Below are 15,967 nucleotides of genomic sequence, written 5' to 3' on the forward strand. Positions count from 1 at the left end.
AGTCTTTAAACAGCAAATAAGCAAAAGCATATTATTAGTGGGACCATATTTTAGTTCGACCAACTTTGTATTTTACGAAATGTTTTGCGCCAAATTTTTGTCCCGCGAGTTCTTTGACAAGCTGTTATAATAGCTGAAAAAGCATCGAATAAGAGATATTGAAAGTTTCTTGAAATGAAGAGAAGACGCAACTTCGATAACTGTAGGTCACCGTCACCAGAAAGTCGACGCCGCCAACCAACGACAAATACCTGTAAGACTACTTATTTTGATGTTCCGTTTTTATCTTAAAAGCACAAAATACATCCTAAAAATGTAGTTTTGGTGCTAGTCCCCTCACCTTATTTACTAACCACTAACTACTTCACTAATGCCGTAGATTCTTCACTAATGCCGTGTTTTTTTTATAATGTTGGTAAAAATAAGCAGTAACTTGTATTTTAAAATGATAATTGTTAATAATTTTACTTTTTATAACAATACATGATGAATTGGCTTTCATTTTCATATATATGAATCAAATATGACTTATGAGTTTGTTTAAACTATAAATCTTTTAATTTCAGATCAAATCACTCCAACTACTCTGTCGTCTAAATCTCTGAAAGATTTTCGGTGAGTTGATTATTATAATGTAAACATATTAAGGTTTTTTAGCTGAGTTCGGTTCAATGCTTGATGCGGATAAGCCTATGTTTCCTAAGGTATTAACAAACATTGATTTTAAAAGCTAACTTAAAAATTTCTACATTGAATAATAAATACACTTTGTCAATTCCATATTAATTAAGGTCCTTTAATTGGGTTTGTCTTTGTTTGGCACCGTGGCTTAGTGGTTAGACACCTGCATCATAACCCAAGCATATCGGGTTTAATGCCAGGTACTGAGGGAGTTTATATGTTTGGGCGACAACATTCCTTTAAAAAACTGACTGAACTACTTCTACATTAAATATTAAATGCACTTTGTCATTTTATTGTTTCGTTAATATGTAGTTTTATAATAAAGCACAATGATCCTGGTGCTGGTAAATAATCCCACTTGTGCCAGCATTATTATACAACAATCAAATTATAATGATGTCATAATGGCAATTATAGGAAGGCGAAATCGGAGCTTCGTATTTCACCTCGATCACCAAACGAGGATGGAAAAGAAAATACTTCGCCCGAAGCCCAATGGAATAAAAGTAAATATTGTTTCTTTAATAAAGTTTAATCTGTTATATATTTATAATGAAGCTCATTCTATTCTATATGGGTGAAGTCTTACAACAGAGCGTGCAATGGGAATGGGTCATGGGATTTTAGTTGCAGTTATTGAAGTATACAATCGAGTCTTTTGGTTAAAATTGTTCCTGACCTAGCACTTTATTGCTGAATAATTCTAGTTGCAACCAGAAACAGAGTTAAATCAACTTCTACTAAAGTAGCAGCAGCGGAAACCAAGTGTACACTATTTTTTTTTATATTTGATAAATATTTGACATTAGGCCATAATATTTATTATAAAACTTTATTTTTGTTATCCAGTACATCAGTTGCAATTAAACTTGAAGTTGTTTTTTTTATTAAATATGTTTTTCCAGCTTTAAACAAACATTCATTCTATGGATCGCAACCAAGTCCCTCCCATGAGATGAATAATAATCCACCAACAATCACTCCGAACAAATATCGAACCTTAACTCCGGTATGTTATGCGTTATATATTTCTGATCGTTTTTGTGCCAGTTTTCAGGACATTGTGGTGAAGTAAACTTGAATAAGAAGTTATACTATTATAAATACTTTTTACATTTTATCTCACTCTACATCCGTACTTCAACTCATTATTGTTGGATTATTGTGTCTTACACAAGAATACACTTATACAAGGACGCATACCCAGGATTTATTGCATATATACACCCGCGTGGACAGCGGACCCATTTATACCCATACGTGTACGTTATTACCTAATTTTTAAAGGTCTTTATTTGACTTATGTTTGATATTCAATTTTTGAAAAGGTTTGGTTGTTTTTATGACGATTAGAAGCGGTTTGTAAAGAGTTTTACTGTGTTGAGCATTGAACTCAGTTTCATTCAGTTACAATACTAGCTTCCAACCATGATACCTGACTGAAATATGTTTTTAGAACATTATTATGTTTCCAGGTCAAACCATCAAGTGTTCGACGTTCGTTGTCGTTGGGAAACCCCAAACCTGAAGTCGTTGACACAAAGTAAGTTTGTATGAAAATAACAACATATTAATCGTGATTATTCTGCAACAAAAATGTAGTTGTTACAAACTTACAATATAGTCCATTAAATTAACCTCAAGCAATGTTGCTGAGGTTGTACAGTGTGTCACACTATGAAAGCTAAAAATTAAAACTAATGTTTAGACCAGAGTTGCTTTTTACCCCAAGATTGTATTTGTATATACTTATTTTATTCAATATGTGTGAGGTCCTACAGTGAGACAAGCCATGAAACCTAAGATTTAGGCCACAGTTGGCCCATTACCCCAACATTGTATATGCACATTTTATATTCTATATGGGTGAGGTTCTACAGTGATCATGTCATGGGACCCGGGATTTAGACCAGAGTTGGCCCATTACCCCAACATTATATATACACATTCTATTTTATATGGGTGAGGTCCTACAGTGAGGCATGCCATGGGACCTGGGATTTAAGCCAGAGTTGGTACATTACCCACCGACCCTACTTGTATTATTACTATTATACACCAGTGGGTAAACTTCACTTCCCCAGAAAACCAACGTCCAGTTTCAACGATGGCAACAACAACAATGAGTCGGCAAAGGAATTCGTTAAACCACTTGGTGACTCGGGAAATTTATTATCCACGAATCATTATGGAGGGTGAGTCAGCAATAATTTTCTGTTCTTTCGTAAATAAAGAAGTTACGAAAATAAAGAAGTTTCTTGCTTAACTGTGTACCAGTATTTTCGAAAATCGCAAGGCGAATTTGTTGAAGAATTTCTATAGGATTGCTTAGTAGTAAATACATTAGTTATATCTAATTACTTCTACATTTAGATTCCAAAACCTTGGCAACACATGTTATATGAACTCCGTTCTCCAATCATTGTTCCGAATTCCCCCGTTCCAACATGATCTACTTTACGTGAAGGGGAAACTTAATTCAAGACTTTATCAAGATTCACTCTTGGTGTAAGCTGATGGTTTAACTTTATTTGTAACTTGTTTGTTGCTGAATTACTCAAAGTTTCCATGCTTAGATTTATACAATGTTTGTAATTGTAAATAGTAAACATCTATTTTTTACAATAACAGTCAAGACTCAAAGGGGTTTTGTGAACCACTGTAGTATAGAAGGAAACTCATTTTTGGTCAAATGCTTTGGGAAGCCATTCATAAAGCATAACACTTAAGTATAACACTATTATGTCTTCCATATATTAGCTAATTTATTTATATATTCATGATAACTGATTTAAAAAAGTGCTTCCCATCCTTTATGCCAGTCAGACTGTCACCCAAATGTTTTTATAAATTTCCAACTTTTTAAGTTTAACTTATAAATAAGATAATGTTGGTTCTTCTAATAACAGATTTTGCAATAATAGTAATGGCTTTGTGAACCACTGTCTTATTGAAGAGAACTTAATTTTTTGTGATGCCTTTGGAAGCAATGTAACATGAAACCTATACTTTGTATATAAAGATAATGTTAATTCATCCATATTTAGATCGATGGTGAATCTGATGAAACATTCGGGAAACTCTTGCCTGGAGAAAGGGGTTTTGCTTCGTAAGTTCAAGCGAGCTATTTCTTCAAACGCTTCACAATTCAATGGTTATGCTCAACATGTAAGTAACGGGGTGTCGGGTTAAGGTTCTATTATGTAGTAGGAGGGGAGAAGATGGGACACCTTTAGCACTTTATATCCAAACATTCTGATCGTGTTTTAAACAATTACCAATGGCTTATGAAAGTCGTGAGGATACGGTTTTATAATTCTTTAAATTTTCTTTGTTTACTACCAATTGGGTCGAAGAAATAGAATGAAAAACTGTCCCATCTTTTTTATATAGACTTAACAACATGTGGCATCGGATAACTTGGGTTGTAAAACGAACCCAAACAAATTAAGAGACTTTTAGGATTCTCTCATTTTATCATAAACTGATCACAAGTGTAGGCTCCAGTTTTTCCCAATAAAACTACAACAGTAGTAACAGTTTCTATGTAGGTTAAAAAATGATATAATGTAGAATAATACAGCAAATCCTTTAACATGAACATGCGCACCCATGTTCCACAAATTGGGGTGCACCTGCTCCCAATACACCCCTGAATTGTTGCCATACATTACAGGATGCTCATGAATTTCTCCGCTTGTGTCTCGATGTTGTACAAGCCAATGTAACGCAAGCAAACAAGGAGATGATGGAAGTCGTTGATTGCCCCGTTGTTTCAAACTTCTCGTTTAAAGTCAAACAACAAGTTACATGCGCGAGGTAAAAAGTTTGTTATTGTTGAAATAATAATGTATGTAACTTATTTATCCTCACATGGCGGGAAACGACAGTTGTTATAACACGGGTGTTCTGTTTCATACACCTTGTGCGTGCTAACTAGTTACTACGTATGTAACTTATTTATCCTCGCATGGCGGGAAACGACAGTTGTTATAACACGGGTGTTCTGTTTCATACACCTCGTGCCCGATTACAAGTTACCATGTATGTAACTTATTTATCCTCACATGGCGGGAAACGACAGTTGTTATAACACGGGTGTTCTGTTTCATACACCTCGTGCCCGATTACAAGTTACCATGTATGTAACTTATTTATCCTCACATGGCGGGAAACGACAGTTGTTATAACACGGGTGTTCTGTTTCATACACCTCGTGCCCGATTACAAGTTACCATGTATGTAACTTATTTATCCTCGCATGACGGGGCAACGACAGTCGTTATAACATGGGTGTTCTGTTTCATACACCTCGTGCCCGATTACAAGTTACCATGTATGTAACTTATTTATCCTCGCATGACGGGGCAACGACAGTTGTTATAACACGGGTGTTCTGTTTCATACACCTTGTGCGTGCTAACTAGTTACTACGTATGTAACTTATTTATCCTCGCATGGCGGGAAACGACAGTTGTTATAACACGGGTGTTCTGTTTCATACACCTCGTGCCCGATTACAAGTTACCATGTATGTAACTTATTTATCCTCACATGGCGGGAAACGACAGTTGTTATAACACGGGTGTTCTGTTTCATACACCTCGTGCCCGATTACAAGTTACCACGTATGTAACTTATTTATCCTCACATGGCGGGAAACGACAGTTGTTATAACACGGGTGTTCTGTTTCATACACCTCGTGCCCGCTTACGAATTACCACGTATGTAACTTTGTGGTTGTTTTTCTATATGGCTAGCAATTTAGACAATCTGTTAGGGACCAATGGGTTGAAACACTTTTCGTTTAGTATTTTGTCTAAGGATACGCCACAAAGGTAGCAGCATCGAGCTTTAAACCCATGAACCATGAAAGATTAAGAAACATCGTTATAATGAGTTTAATATTTTTACTTTAGATGCAAATCTTCCTCGAACACAGAGGAAGAGTTCCTTGATCTTCCCATTGATCTCCAACACAGGTAGAGTAGATATTTATATTTTAGACATGGCGTGTTATCTATTGGTAAACGCACTGTTGCAACGAGGGAACTTATACTGTATTGTGAGTTGGGCAGCCACGCTTTTATTTCAAACTTTTATTCGAGTAGTTTTTACACCTAGCAAGGTTTTGCTGCTAATTCCCTTCTCTTTGCTATTGTAATTAATTTGATCTTCGCTGTCGTATTTAAAGAGACAAAAAAAATTATGTTTAATAATAACAATATCTGTTTGGCTCTTCGATTACAGCAAAGGTTAAGAATAAAAAATGGAAAGTTAAAATTTATGGTTCTTTTTATAATTTCCAATGTTTCCAAATTTATCTTTTTATCCAAACATCACGCACAGGGAAAACAACAACTCGGTGATGAGTTTACAAAACCTCGTCGATCTTTCGTTTGGTTTAGAGGAAGTTGAACACAAATGCGATAAATGCGGCCACGATAAAGCTAATGTGGGGAGGAAGATATCAAAGTTACCAAGGTAGGTACGGTTGTATTTGATTATAGAAGTTTCCAAACTATTGTGCTGTATATAATATATATAGCTGTCTTCAGTGAGCAGTGAGGGGCACGTAAGGGTGCTATTATGCATAAATACAAGAGGCCCTTTTTCTCACGTTTATCTTTCGTATAAATACAGCGTCTCGTGTTCATTCGCCCCCTAAGTTTACCGCTCGCAATACAACATTCTGTAACCACTACACTACTGGTGTCCTGGCTGTAAAGGTCTAAATATCTTATTAGCACTACAGTATGGTGGCTTACTATGATAGCCATAGAGTTCATGGCAATAAACCATGAAAGGTTGGGAAACACTGGTCTAAAAGCGGGGACTAACATTTATATAGGTTGCACTAATATATGCTGTCATATTACGTTGTAGAGCCATACTATTAAAGGTTGAGCATTTTCATATGCATCTTAATATATAAATTGTCCCACCATAATACATGTATTGGCCCCAGAGTCATGATGATGTATTTGAAGAGATATTCGTACAATCATACTGCGGATGTAAGCGAGAAATTACGGGAACGCGTTCATTTACCTTCATTCATATCGTTCGGACATCTATGTTGTAGTGATGTCACAATAACTGTGCCGCAGAAATACAAAGACATTAATGACATCATAAACGGGAACAATGATTCTGTGTAAGCGGTCCGAATTGGAATTTTTAAATTTCTTGTTATATTAAAAATAAATGAAATATTTGTTTTTTTACCGTTTGTTAGCATTTACTAAATTTTTTAATCTTGACGTCAGAATAGTTTAATTAATAATAATTTATCGTTGTATCTGCAGTGAAATGATGGGACACACTAACAACAACAACAACAACAACAACAATAATAACGAGCCAGAGAAGTTATTAACTTTTAATTACGAAGGTAAATTCGGTAACATTAAATGATCAATTCTTTCCTATTAAGTTACATCTTTTTTTGACAATTTTAAATGAGAATTTTAATGTATAAGGCTCTTTATTTTAAGTATTTTAAAAAATGATATATATATAAAATTTTTATGAATTTTTTAGATTTTTTTGGAAAAAAAATATTTTTTATGATTTCCATGTTATGTTTTCAAAATTAGGGATGTGCCGAGCCGAGCCCGAACTCAAAAGCTCGTGCCCGAGCGTCTCCTTTTTTGACGCTCGGCGCTCGGCTGAAAACTGGGCCGAGCGCCGAGCCTTATGCTATAATGTTACACGCGAGAGCGAAAAATATTAAAAATGAAAAAAAAGTGAAGCTACTAAGAGGAGATAACGAGACTAGTCAGCGTAGCTTTCTCTTTAATTATTTTTCGTTCGTTGTGAATTTGCTCTCTCGCAAGTAACGAATCGCAACGTCAGCGAATTTGCCCGTATCGAATTACAGCCGTTGTCGAATTACACGAGCGCCCAATGTTTTCGTATCACATTTTAAATAAAAAGCCAAAAACTCTTAAACTTTTTTATAATGAAATAATATAAATTGCTGCAACCACGGTTTTGCAACCACAGAGTTTTGCAACCCCTAAGCCACCTTTACCGCAGACACGTACGCAGCCAGAAAGTGCTAAGACGCACACACACGCGTTGCATTCAATATAACATTCCTTCGCTTGGAATTAGAACAATTTTTCATTCAATTGTTACGTCACGTGTCCTATCGCAACGTAACTATTAATTATGACGTTTTATAATATAACAATCGGGAGGAATGTGCCCACTGCCCAAGTTGGGCAGCCCAACCAACCACGAAATCAAAACATCGTGTATCAGCGTCACATTTTTAAACTCTGCGCCGGCGTATGAAATAAAGGAAGACGCATGCGGTAGCATACATTCCACACGTAACAAACGAAGCAATCGTTGTGAATTTATTCTCGTGAAAAATGACGTAATGAAACTCTGGTTCTCGTGCGGCGGCATCAAACGATGTTTTTTGGCTTCTGTCCAAGCTCGACCGGGACGATACTTTGTAATATCATATTACAATTTATGTTGGTTCCAATTTACTGATAGCGTCGCTCCTCGCTCTTATATTTGCACCAATTAAAATTCACATAATCGCGATTTACCTGCATTAAACTAATCATCAGAAACAAAAATTATACACAAACTACAGATCGTATGGAAGCGAATAAAACACGATTGTTTTCCAACAATCTCGTTTGTGATGTAACGATCGTAAAGGTTTATTCTGACGTAAATAATCGTTACATTATCCAAGAACATGCGTAGAAACTTGCTAGTTGTGCCACTGGCTGTAACAGTTATAAATAATTGTTTAATTAAATATTATTTGTATGAATTTTACATTTTGCAACAGTAGGAATTATGAAAAGCGAGACGCGTCTTTAACCGCAAACCACGTGTTCTGTATTATTTTGATTAGCGGCGCTTTTCGGCTGAATAGGAACGCATTCTCGTACGCCTTTCTCCTTGATGACGTCATAGGTGCTCGGGCTCGGGCTCGTGCCGAGCTTTTCGTTGAAGCTCGGCGCTCGGCGAACCCGAGCTTTTTCAAATTCAGCACATCCCTATTCAAAATTTCTATTTTTTATATTATTTCTATTACCAGATAGCGAATGCAATAACAACAACAACACCCCCGGTGGTGAAATGATCGGGGACGAAGAAGAACGTGAAAAGTTTGAGTTGGAGAGAGCGATTCAACTTAGTCGAGACCAATATTTTAACGAACATAAGGTGAACGGGGAAGGGTTGTGATTTGACTGGTTTTGTTTATTTGATTAGATTTCTCTGTTTGGGTAAGAGAAGTTTTTAAAGTTGAACTATATATAGTAGGAAGGGGGAAGATGGGACACCTTGAGCACGTATTATCCAAACTTCCTGATCGTGTTTTAAACAATTAACAACGGTCTATGAAAGTCATGAAGATATGGTTTTATAATTCTTTAAATGTTTTTTGTTTACTAATAAATGGGACAAGAAAATGAAACGAAAAGGTGTCCCATCTTCACCCACCCTACTATATTGATATAAACAATCAATTTAGAACAAATCCTTAAAACTTGGTAATGGGCCAACTCTGGTCTAAATCCCAGGTCCCATGGCGTGCCTCACTGTAGAACCTCACCCATATAGAATAGAATGTGCATATACAATGTTGGGGTAATTGGCCAACTCTGGCCTAAATCCCAGGTCCCATGGCGTGCCTCACTGTAGGACCTCACCCATATAGAATAGAATGTGCATATACAATGTTGGGGTAATGGGCCAACTCTGGCTTAAATCCCAGGTCCCGTGGCATGCCTCACTGTAGGGCCTCACCCATATAGAATAGAATGTGCATATACAATGTTGGGTTAATGAGCCAACTCTGGCTTAAATCCCAGGTCCCGTGGCATGCCTCACTGTAGGACCTCACCCATATAGAATAGAATGTGCATATACAATGTTGGGGTAATGGGCCAACTCTGGTCTAAATCCCAGGTCCCATGGCATGCCTCACTGTAGGACCTCACCCATATAGAATAGAATGTCTATATACAATGTTGGGGTAATGGGCCAACTCTGGTCTAAATCCCAGGTCCCATGGCATGCCTTACTGTAGGACCTCACCCATATAGAATAGAATGTGCATATACAATGTTGGGGTAATGGGCCAACTCTGGTCTAAATCTCTATACCACTGAATAAGAAATGTTTAACGGTATTCTGTTTTTCTAGAGCCGTATCTATAATTGTTTTGTTTGCTCTGCATTTGATCTGTTTCTTATAACTTATGATGTCATAATGCATATTGTTAACAGACAGATGGAGATGTTTCAACAAAACTAACAGAGGACCAGCAGGTAAAGGGTTAAGTAAATTGCCTTTTTGATCAACTTTACAACTCTATATTGGGATTCTTGTGTTTTAAACAATTAACAACGGTCTATGGGATTCGTGAGGATTTGGTTTTATAATTCTTTAAATGTTCTTTGTTTACTACCAAATGGGGCGAGAAACAGAATAAAAAGGTGTCCCATCTTCCCCCACCTTACTATATCATTGTTCATTCCATTTACTACCATTATGCATAGTAAGCGAGATGCCAATCCTTAGTGTTTTATTCACAGATGATCTTAGCCATGCAGTTATCAATGCAAGAGTCGTTCGATGACAATGACAGCCAGGTACATGGGTTGTTTAAATTAACACAATAAATTTTTTTCTACATTCTGATAATGGTATATTGTAGTTGTATATTGGTGGTTTTCAAACTATAGTCATTGTATTTTACTAATACTGTGTAATGTGTTTTCAAGATTGTAATATTAATGCCAATCAAATAAAAAATAATCAAATGAAACAGTAATTTACTCAAAAAATAAACATTTTCTGTTTCACAGAATCCACTGGTTTAAACATTGGGGTTTTTCTGCTTATCTTGGCTTTCTATGACATCATAATTCACTTTGTTTTCACAGGAAAATATGGCTGATCTAACTTGTAGCAATGAAAGTGACTTGATTGGCCAGGTAAAGAAATAGATTCAATATTTATTAACGTAATTATTTATGGAATATTATGAAGTACCACATATGTAACTTTTTGTTTTTCTATATGACTGACAATTTAGACAACCCATTAGTGACCACTGGGTTAAAGTCACCATTAAGTGTCTTGCCCAAGAACACATAACATAGAAATGTAATTACATATATGTGTTCAAAATATTTAGCCACAAAGTAACATACCTGCTAACTTGTAAGCTGACATGAGGTGTGTAAAACAGAACACCCGCGTTTTACAACTGTCGTTACCCCGTCATGCGAGGATAAATAAATTACATTTTTTCAACAGAGTAACTGTAAAGGGGAACTCCCTCATTCCTACCACGTGGTAAGCATTGTGAGTCATAAAGGAGGATCATCTAAATCTGGTGAGTAGTAGTTGTTATATAGCTGCGTGTATTACTTTATATGCAGAAGAGTTACATTTCGCAATTAGTTTTGAGCTGGCTGCGTTAGCATGTACCTACTACCCTTATTTATGTTGGGTAATGGGCCAACTCTGGCCTAAGTGTCAGGTTCTCAAAGCGAGACCTCACCCATACAGAACAGAAAAATTATCTAAATACATTACATTTTACAAGGTATAGATTTTACATTTTACAAGGTATATAAACTATTTCTATACATTACATTTTACAAGGTATATAAACACTTCCCTCTCATACCAGGTCATTATGTTAGCGACGTACTCAACCCATCTGGTGATTGGAAATGTTATAACGATGAATTTGTTGAAACAATTAATGAGAAAGATGTTTTGTTTGGTCGCCAGTCATCTGCGTACCTCCTGTTCTATGTTCACAAGTATGTTTATGATGTCATTATTATATATAATAAACATTTATGATGTCAATAACATATAGTAGGGTGGGGAGATGGGACCTTTAGCACATAATATCTAAATATCCTGTTGTGTGTTAAACAATTAACAACGGTCTGCAGGAGCCGTAGAGATATGATTTTATAATTCTTTTTGATTTTGCTTTGTTTACTACCAAATGGAAGGACAGAATAGAATGAAAAGGTGTCCCATCTCACCCCACCCTACTATATATAAGGTGTCCCATCTCACCCCACCCTACTATGTTTAAGGTGTATCATCTCACCCCACCCTACTATATATATTTTATAAGCTGGATTTTTTGACTGAATAACTAAGTTTTTTTTAAATTTTGCAACAAAAAATTAGACATTTCCTCAATGATTTTTAGACAAAAGACACCCTAGACATTATGTCATATATTAAATTTTAAACCAATTTGTTCTTTTTAAATGTTCTTATTTATTTCCTCCAAGGATGCTGTAGTCATAGTAGTAAGGGGAAGCTGAGACACCTTCAGCACATAATATTCAAATATCCTATTCTTGTTTTAAACAACTAACAACGGTCTATAAAAGTCCTGAGGATATGGATTTATAATTGTTTAAGTGTTCTTTGTTTACTATTAAATGGGACAATGGTGTCCCATCTTTCCCCACCCTGCTATATATTAAATTTTAGAATTATTTATTTTTTAAATATTTAAATGTTCTTTCTTCCAGGGATGTGTTTTGTTCAACCATGAATTCCCACCTCGTATCATAAGTGTTCTGCCACAAAATATTTTATTAGATTTCTTTTTTAATTTTCCCTTTTTCCTTCTCTTGGTGACCTGAACAGTATTCTCTCCCCAACAAAATGCTCCGTCCCTTACTTTTGCTTAGAATGAATTTATCTTGAGCATTTAAATCATGTATTTAACTCTGATACATTCAATGCTTCTCAACTTTCTATGTGGAAACCATAAAATTAAGTTAAACCAATAGCAATGCTATAGTCATGTATAAGCCACTGGTGTATTACAAACCAAATCTAACAGGTTTAGTAAATCAATATGTTGGTTTATTTAAACTTTTCAAAATATCACAACTTTTGTAGGCATACAATAAAATAATTTAACTTTTACAATAACGTTCAAAAGGTTTGTGAACCACTGTAGTAGGCGACCCAACCAAATCAAATGGTGACCAAGGAGTTGAGAAGCACTGCCCTACATGAATTATGTTTTTATTTTTACCGTTGGTCATTTCATTGTGTTGTCAAATTCTAGGTTTTATTCCAACCCTCCAACTTTCTTAGCAATATTTAGAAAAGTCTTTCCCAATAAATTTTCCTTGTTTGTAATTGTGTGGATGAATGAATGTAACTTACCTTATCCTCGCGTGGCCGAAAAACGACAGTCGTTATAACACGGGTGTTTATACACCTTGTGTTTATACACCACCTTACAAGTTGCCATGTATGTTACTTTGTGGGTAATTATTTTTTGGGGGATTTTTTATATATAGCTGATAATTTGGACAACCCATTAGTGACCACAAGGTTGGAGCAATTGTCGTTAAGTGTCTTGCCCAAAGACACATACGCCCAGAATGGTGGCAGCGTTGAGCCTTGAATCCATTACCTATTGGTTACAGTCGGCGCGCTAACCACTTTGTCACGGACATGGCTCCTCAGTAACATAAATGTAAAGCTTACAGTGTTGGCCAATTGGAAACTATATATTTATGAACACTTCCCATGTGTATGCATGTGAGTTTATTAAGTTATTCAAATTGATTGTGAGTCCTAATTTAGTTTTGGTCCACTACTTGTCTTTTACTATTTTTCCATTTGGATGAAGATCTTCAACTGAAACAAAAGACACTTTTAAGTGAACGCTCTCAAGAAGTTTTCTCCGGTGGTATACAAAAGTTATAACACGAGTGTTCTGTTTCATACACCTCGTGCCCGTTTACGAGTTACCACGTATGTAGCTTTAGCTTATTTATCCTCGCATGGCGGCCGACAACAGTCGATACATGGCCTACTCAATACACGGCCTAGGAATACACCGAAACTGCTCAGAAAATAGGAGGCCTATTGACGCGAATAATGCCCATTATAATACATTGTTACGTCACGGTTTTATGAATGGATTTTGCTGTCTGGCTGTAGTTTTTGCATCAAATAACAGTTTATTTACCATTCCCGGTTAAATTACCTTATTTTTCGGGTTATTTTGTCAACATCTTATATTTTTTATAAATGTTTAAGCATGACTGAACAGATAGGAGTTACTTTTAACCACGTGCGGCATACAAGTAAGTTTTACCGACAGTTTAGTTTGGCTCAGTCGCTGAGTGAAAATAGTATTTGGCTTAAAACAGAAGTTTTTTAAGACAGCCTATGCATATCTAGCAAAACAACACCGCAGTAACAACAAGTAAGTTAATTGATATGTCCGTTGCGGACTTTTAAAACCGGTCCTTAAAAACAATATGAATATAGGATATTGGATAAACACAAGCATCAGTCTTTTGTCTCAAGGTTGATCTGTCCTGCTGCTCATAACTCATTTTCTACCTGAGGTTTTTTTTTGTTAAAGCAGGACAGAGGCTCTTCCTCAAGGTCAAAAAATGGGTCATACACCACATCATAAATTAAGACTGTTTAATACAAACAAACTCACGATAGCCTCCCTTCGTACTTAAGTGTTGTGTCTAACTTTAGACCTTTGTCGCTGTTTAAATTTGACTAGTCTTCCTTCCTGAAGATCTTCTTGCCACTTCTTCATGATCATAACATGCACAGATGGTACCCTTATCCAAATATTTTTATCCAACTACGGAACACCTATTGACCATGCTTAAATAGCTTGCTTAATAATTCTGGTGGCTTACAATTTAATCTAAATAAAATTATAAAGGTGTGCTGCATTATAAAACTTGCCAAATGCCTGTCTACTAAATTAAATATAATCAAAACGTAGGTTTTCTGTGTTGGTAAACTGAATCTGATTGCTCGTCTCTCTTTATGCTTAATAAACTGATATTTATATACTAATAAACTTTTTGCGCTGCTTTATATGTCTGGTATGATTTTAACTAAACAAGAAAATATCCCGGCGACACGTTCTGTGATAAACTGTAAGTTAAAACAACCACGGCCTACTAGAGATATCTCTAGTAGGCCGTGAAACAACCTAGAACTGGTATTGAACCTACCAACAACTGCAAACTGCATTCAAAATGAAGGAAATCCATTCATAAAACCGTGACGTAACAATGTATTATAATGGGCATTATTCGCGTCAATAGGCCTCTTATTTTCGGAGCAGTTTCGGTGTATTCCTAGGCCGTGTATTGAGTAGGCCATGGTCGATATAACACAGATGTTCTGTTTCATACATGTCGTGCCCGCTTACGAGTTACCACGTATATAACTTATGTTTTAAATAAAGGGAGGGTTAGACTAACAACTGCTTACCGTCTAATTTTAACTCAAAGCAATGACAACAACGATGGCCAGATTTAATACGTCCTTTGAGGATAAAAGCTGACACTGTTTTACTGAAGACGAGGAGTCCGATAACAAGCAAGAGGAGAAGCGCTGACTTTTTCATCTGCAGAAACAAATATTAATCACAAAACAAAATTAAAACCAATCAACTACTCACTTTGTTGCCTTTGTAACTACAATGACAACCCCGTATGTATTAAGCGCGGATGTTTTCAATCTCACAAAGCAGAAAATTACGAAGAAGTGCCGACTGTCGTGTAATTAGTCAGAAACAGAGTCCGTATATATATAAACATGTTTATATACGGACTCTGGTCAGAAACACAACGGGAAATTATTAAATTTAGGATCATGTGAAATTTTAAAGTAAGTATATTAACAAATTTGTTCACTAAAAAACACTTGGTGTAATTAACTTTTTAACCGTAAATCGCATTTATCATAATCCCGTTCACTCCCCGATGTGCGCCTGTCAATCAACCAGTCAGGCATAACCAACCTCAACCAATCAGATCGCTTGTGACAAAATGGCGCGAGCATTGAGTTGAAGCAAAGATTCGTTTGTTTTGTTTTATCATATAAACAAATTGATTATGTTTAGGTGTTTATCTTTTAGTGTGTATAGGAATCAAATATATGAGAAATTATCGGTGTTTCAGCCAGGCATTTTACTGTTACGTTAGTTATTCGTGTAATAAAATATAACTGAGTCTATACGCTCAATATTTTAAACAAAATACTTTTTATTTCATTAAATACGGTAGCGACGATCAGAATAATTTAAACAGCGAAGAGAAAGGAATTAGCAGCAAAACTACAGTTGTTAAAAATAAGCTCATGGTAAAAATACCCTCATGGTTAAGCTCATGGTAAAAGTCCCAAACAGACCATTAGCTACGTATCCACGCAATTTTTTAATGACTATAGTTACGTATGAACGTATCCACG

At 35.8% G+C, this 15,967-nt stretch overlaps 1 protein-coding gene and 1 long non-coding RNA gene across 2 annotated transcripts; one reads left to right on the forward strand and one right to left on the reverse strand.

The window, feature by feature from the left end:
- The first annotated feature begins 111 nt into the window (after positions 1-111).
- Positions 112-12,862, forward strand: LOC149743652 (ubiquitin carboxyl-terminal hydrolase 37-like). The gene is made up of 20 exons (XM_089873907.1): positions 112-253; positions 567-615; positions 1,102-1,190; positions 1,590-1,693; positions 2,160-2,227; positions 2,769-2,879; positions 3,058-3,192; positions 3,732-3,852; positions 4,361-4,503; positions 5,605-5,667; positions 6,035-6,169; positions 6,654-6,842; positions 6,994-7,079; positions 8,757-8,884; positions 9,952-9,993; positions 10,261-10,317; positions 10,612-10,662; positions 10,988-11,066; positions 11,367-11,502; positions 12,241-12,862. The coding sequence occupies exons 1-20, from the start codon at positions 175-177 to the stop codon at positions 12,281-12,283; spliced, it is 1,908 nt and encodes a 635-aa protein (XP_089730033.1). The 5' UTR covers positions 112-174; the 3' UTR covers positions 12,284-12,862.
- Positions 12,863-13,259: 397 nt separating this feature from the next.
- LOC149743653 (uncharacterized) lies at positions 13,260-15,332 on the reverse strand. Its single transcript, XR_016384576.1, has 3 exons — positions 15,177-15,332; positions 14,987-15,122; positions 13,260-13,369 (listed from the first exon to the last, which is right to left on the reverse strand). It is a non-coding gene; the product is annotated as an uncharacterized LOC149743653 (long non-coding RNA).
- Positions 15,333-15,967: the final 635 nt, after the last annotated feature.

This window comes from Ciona robusta, chromosome 1 (genome assembly GCF_009617815.1).
Source record: "Ciona robusta chromosome 1, ASM961781v2".
NCBI lineage: Eukaryota > Metazoa > Chordata > Ascidiacea > Phlebobranchia > Cionidae > Ciona > Ciona robusta.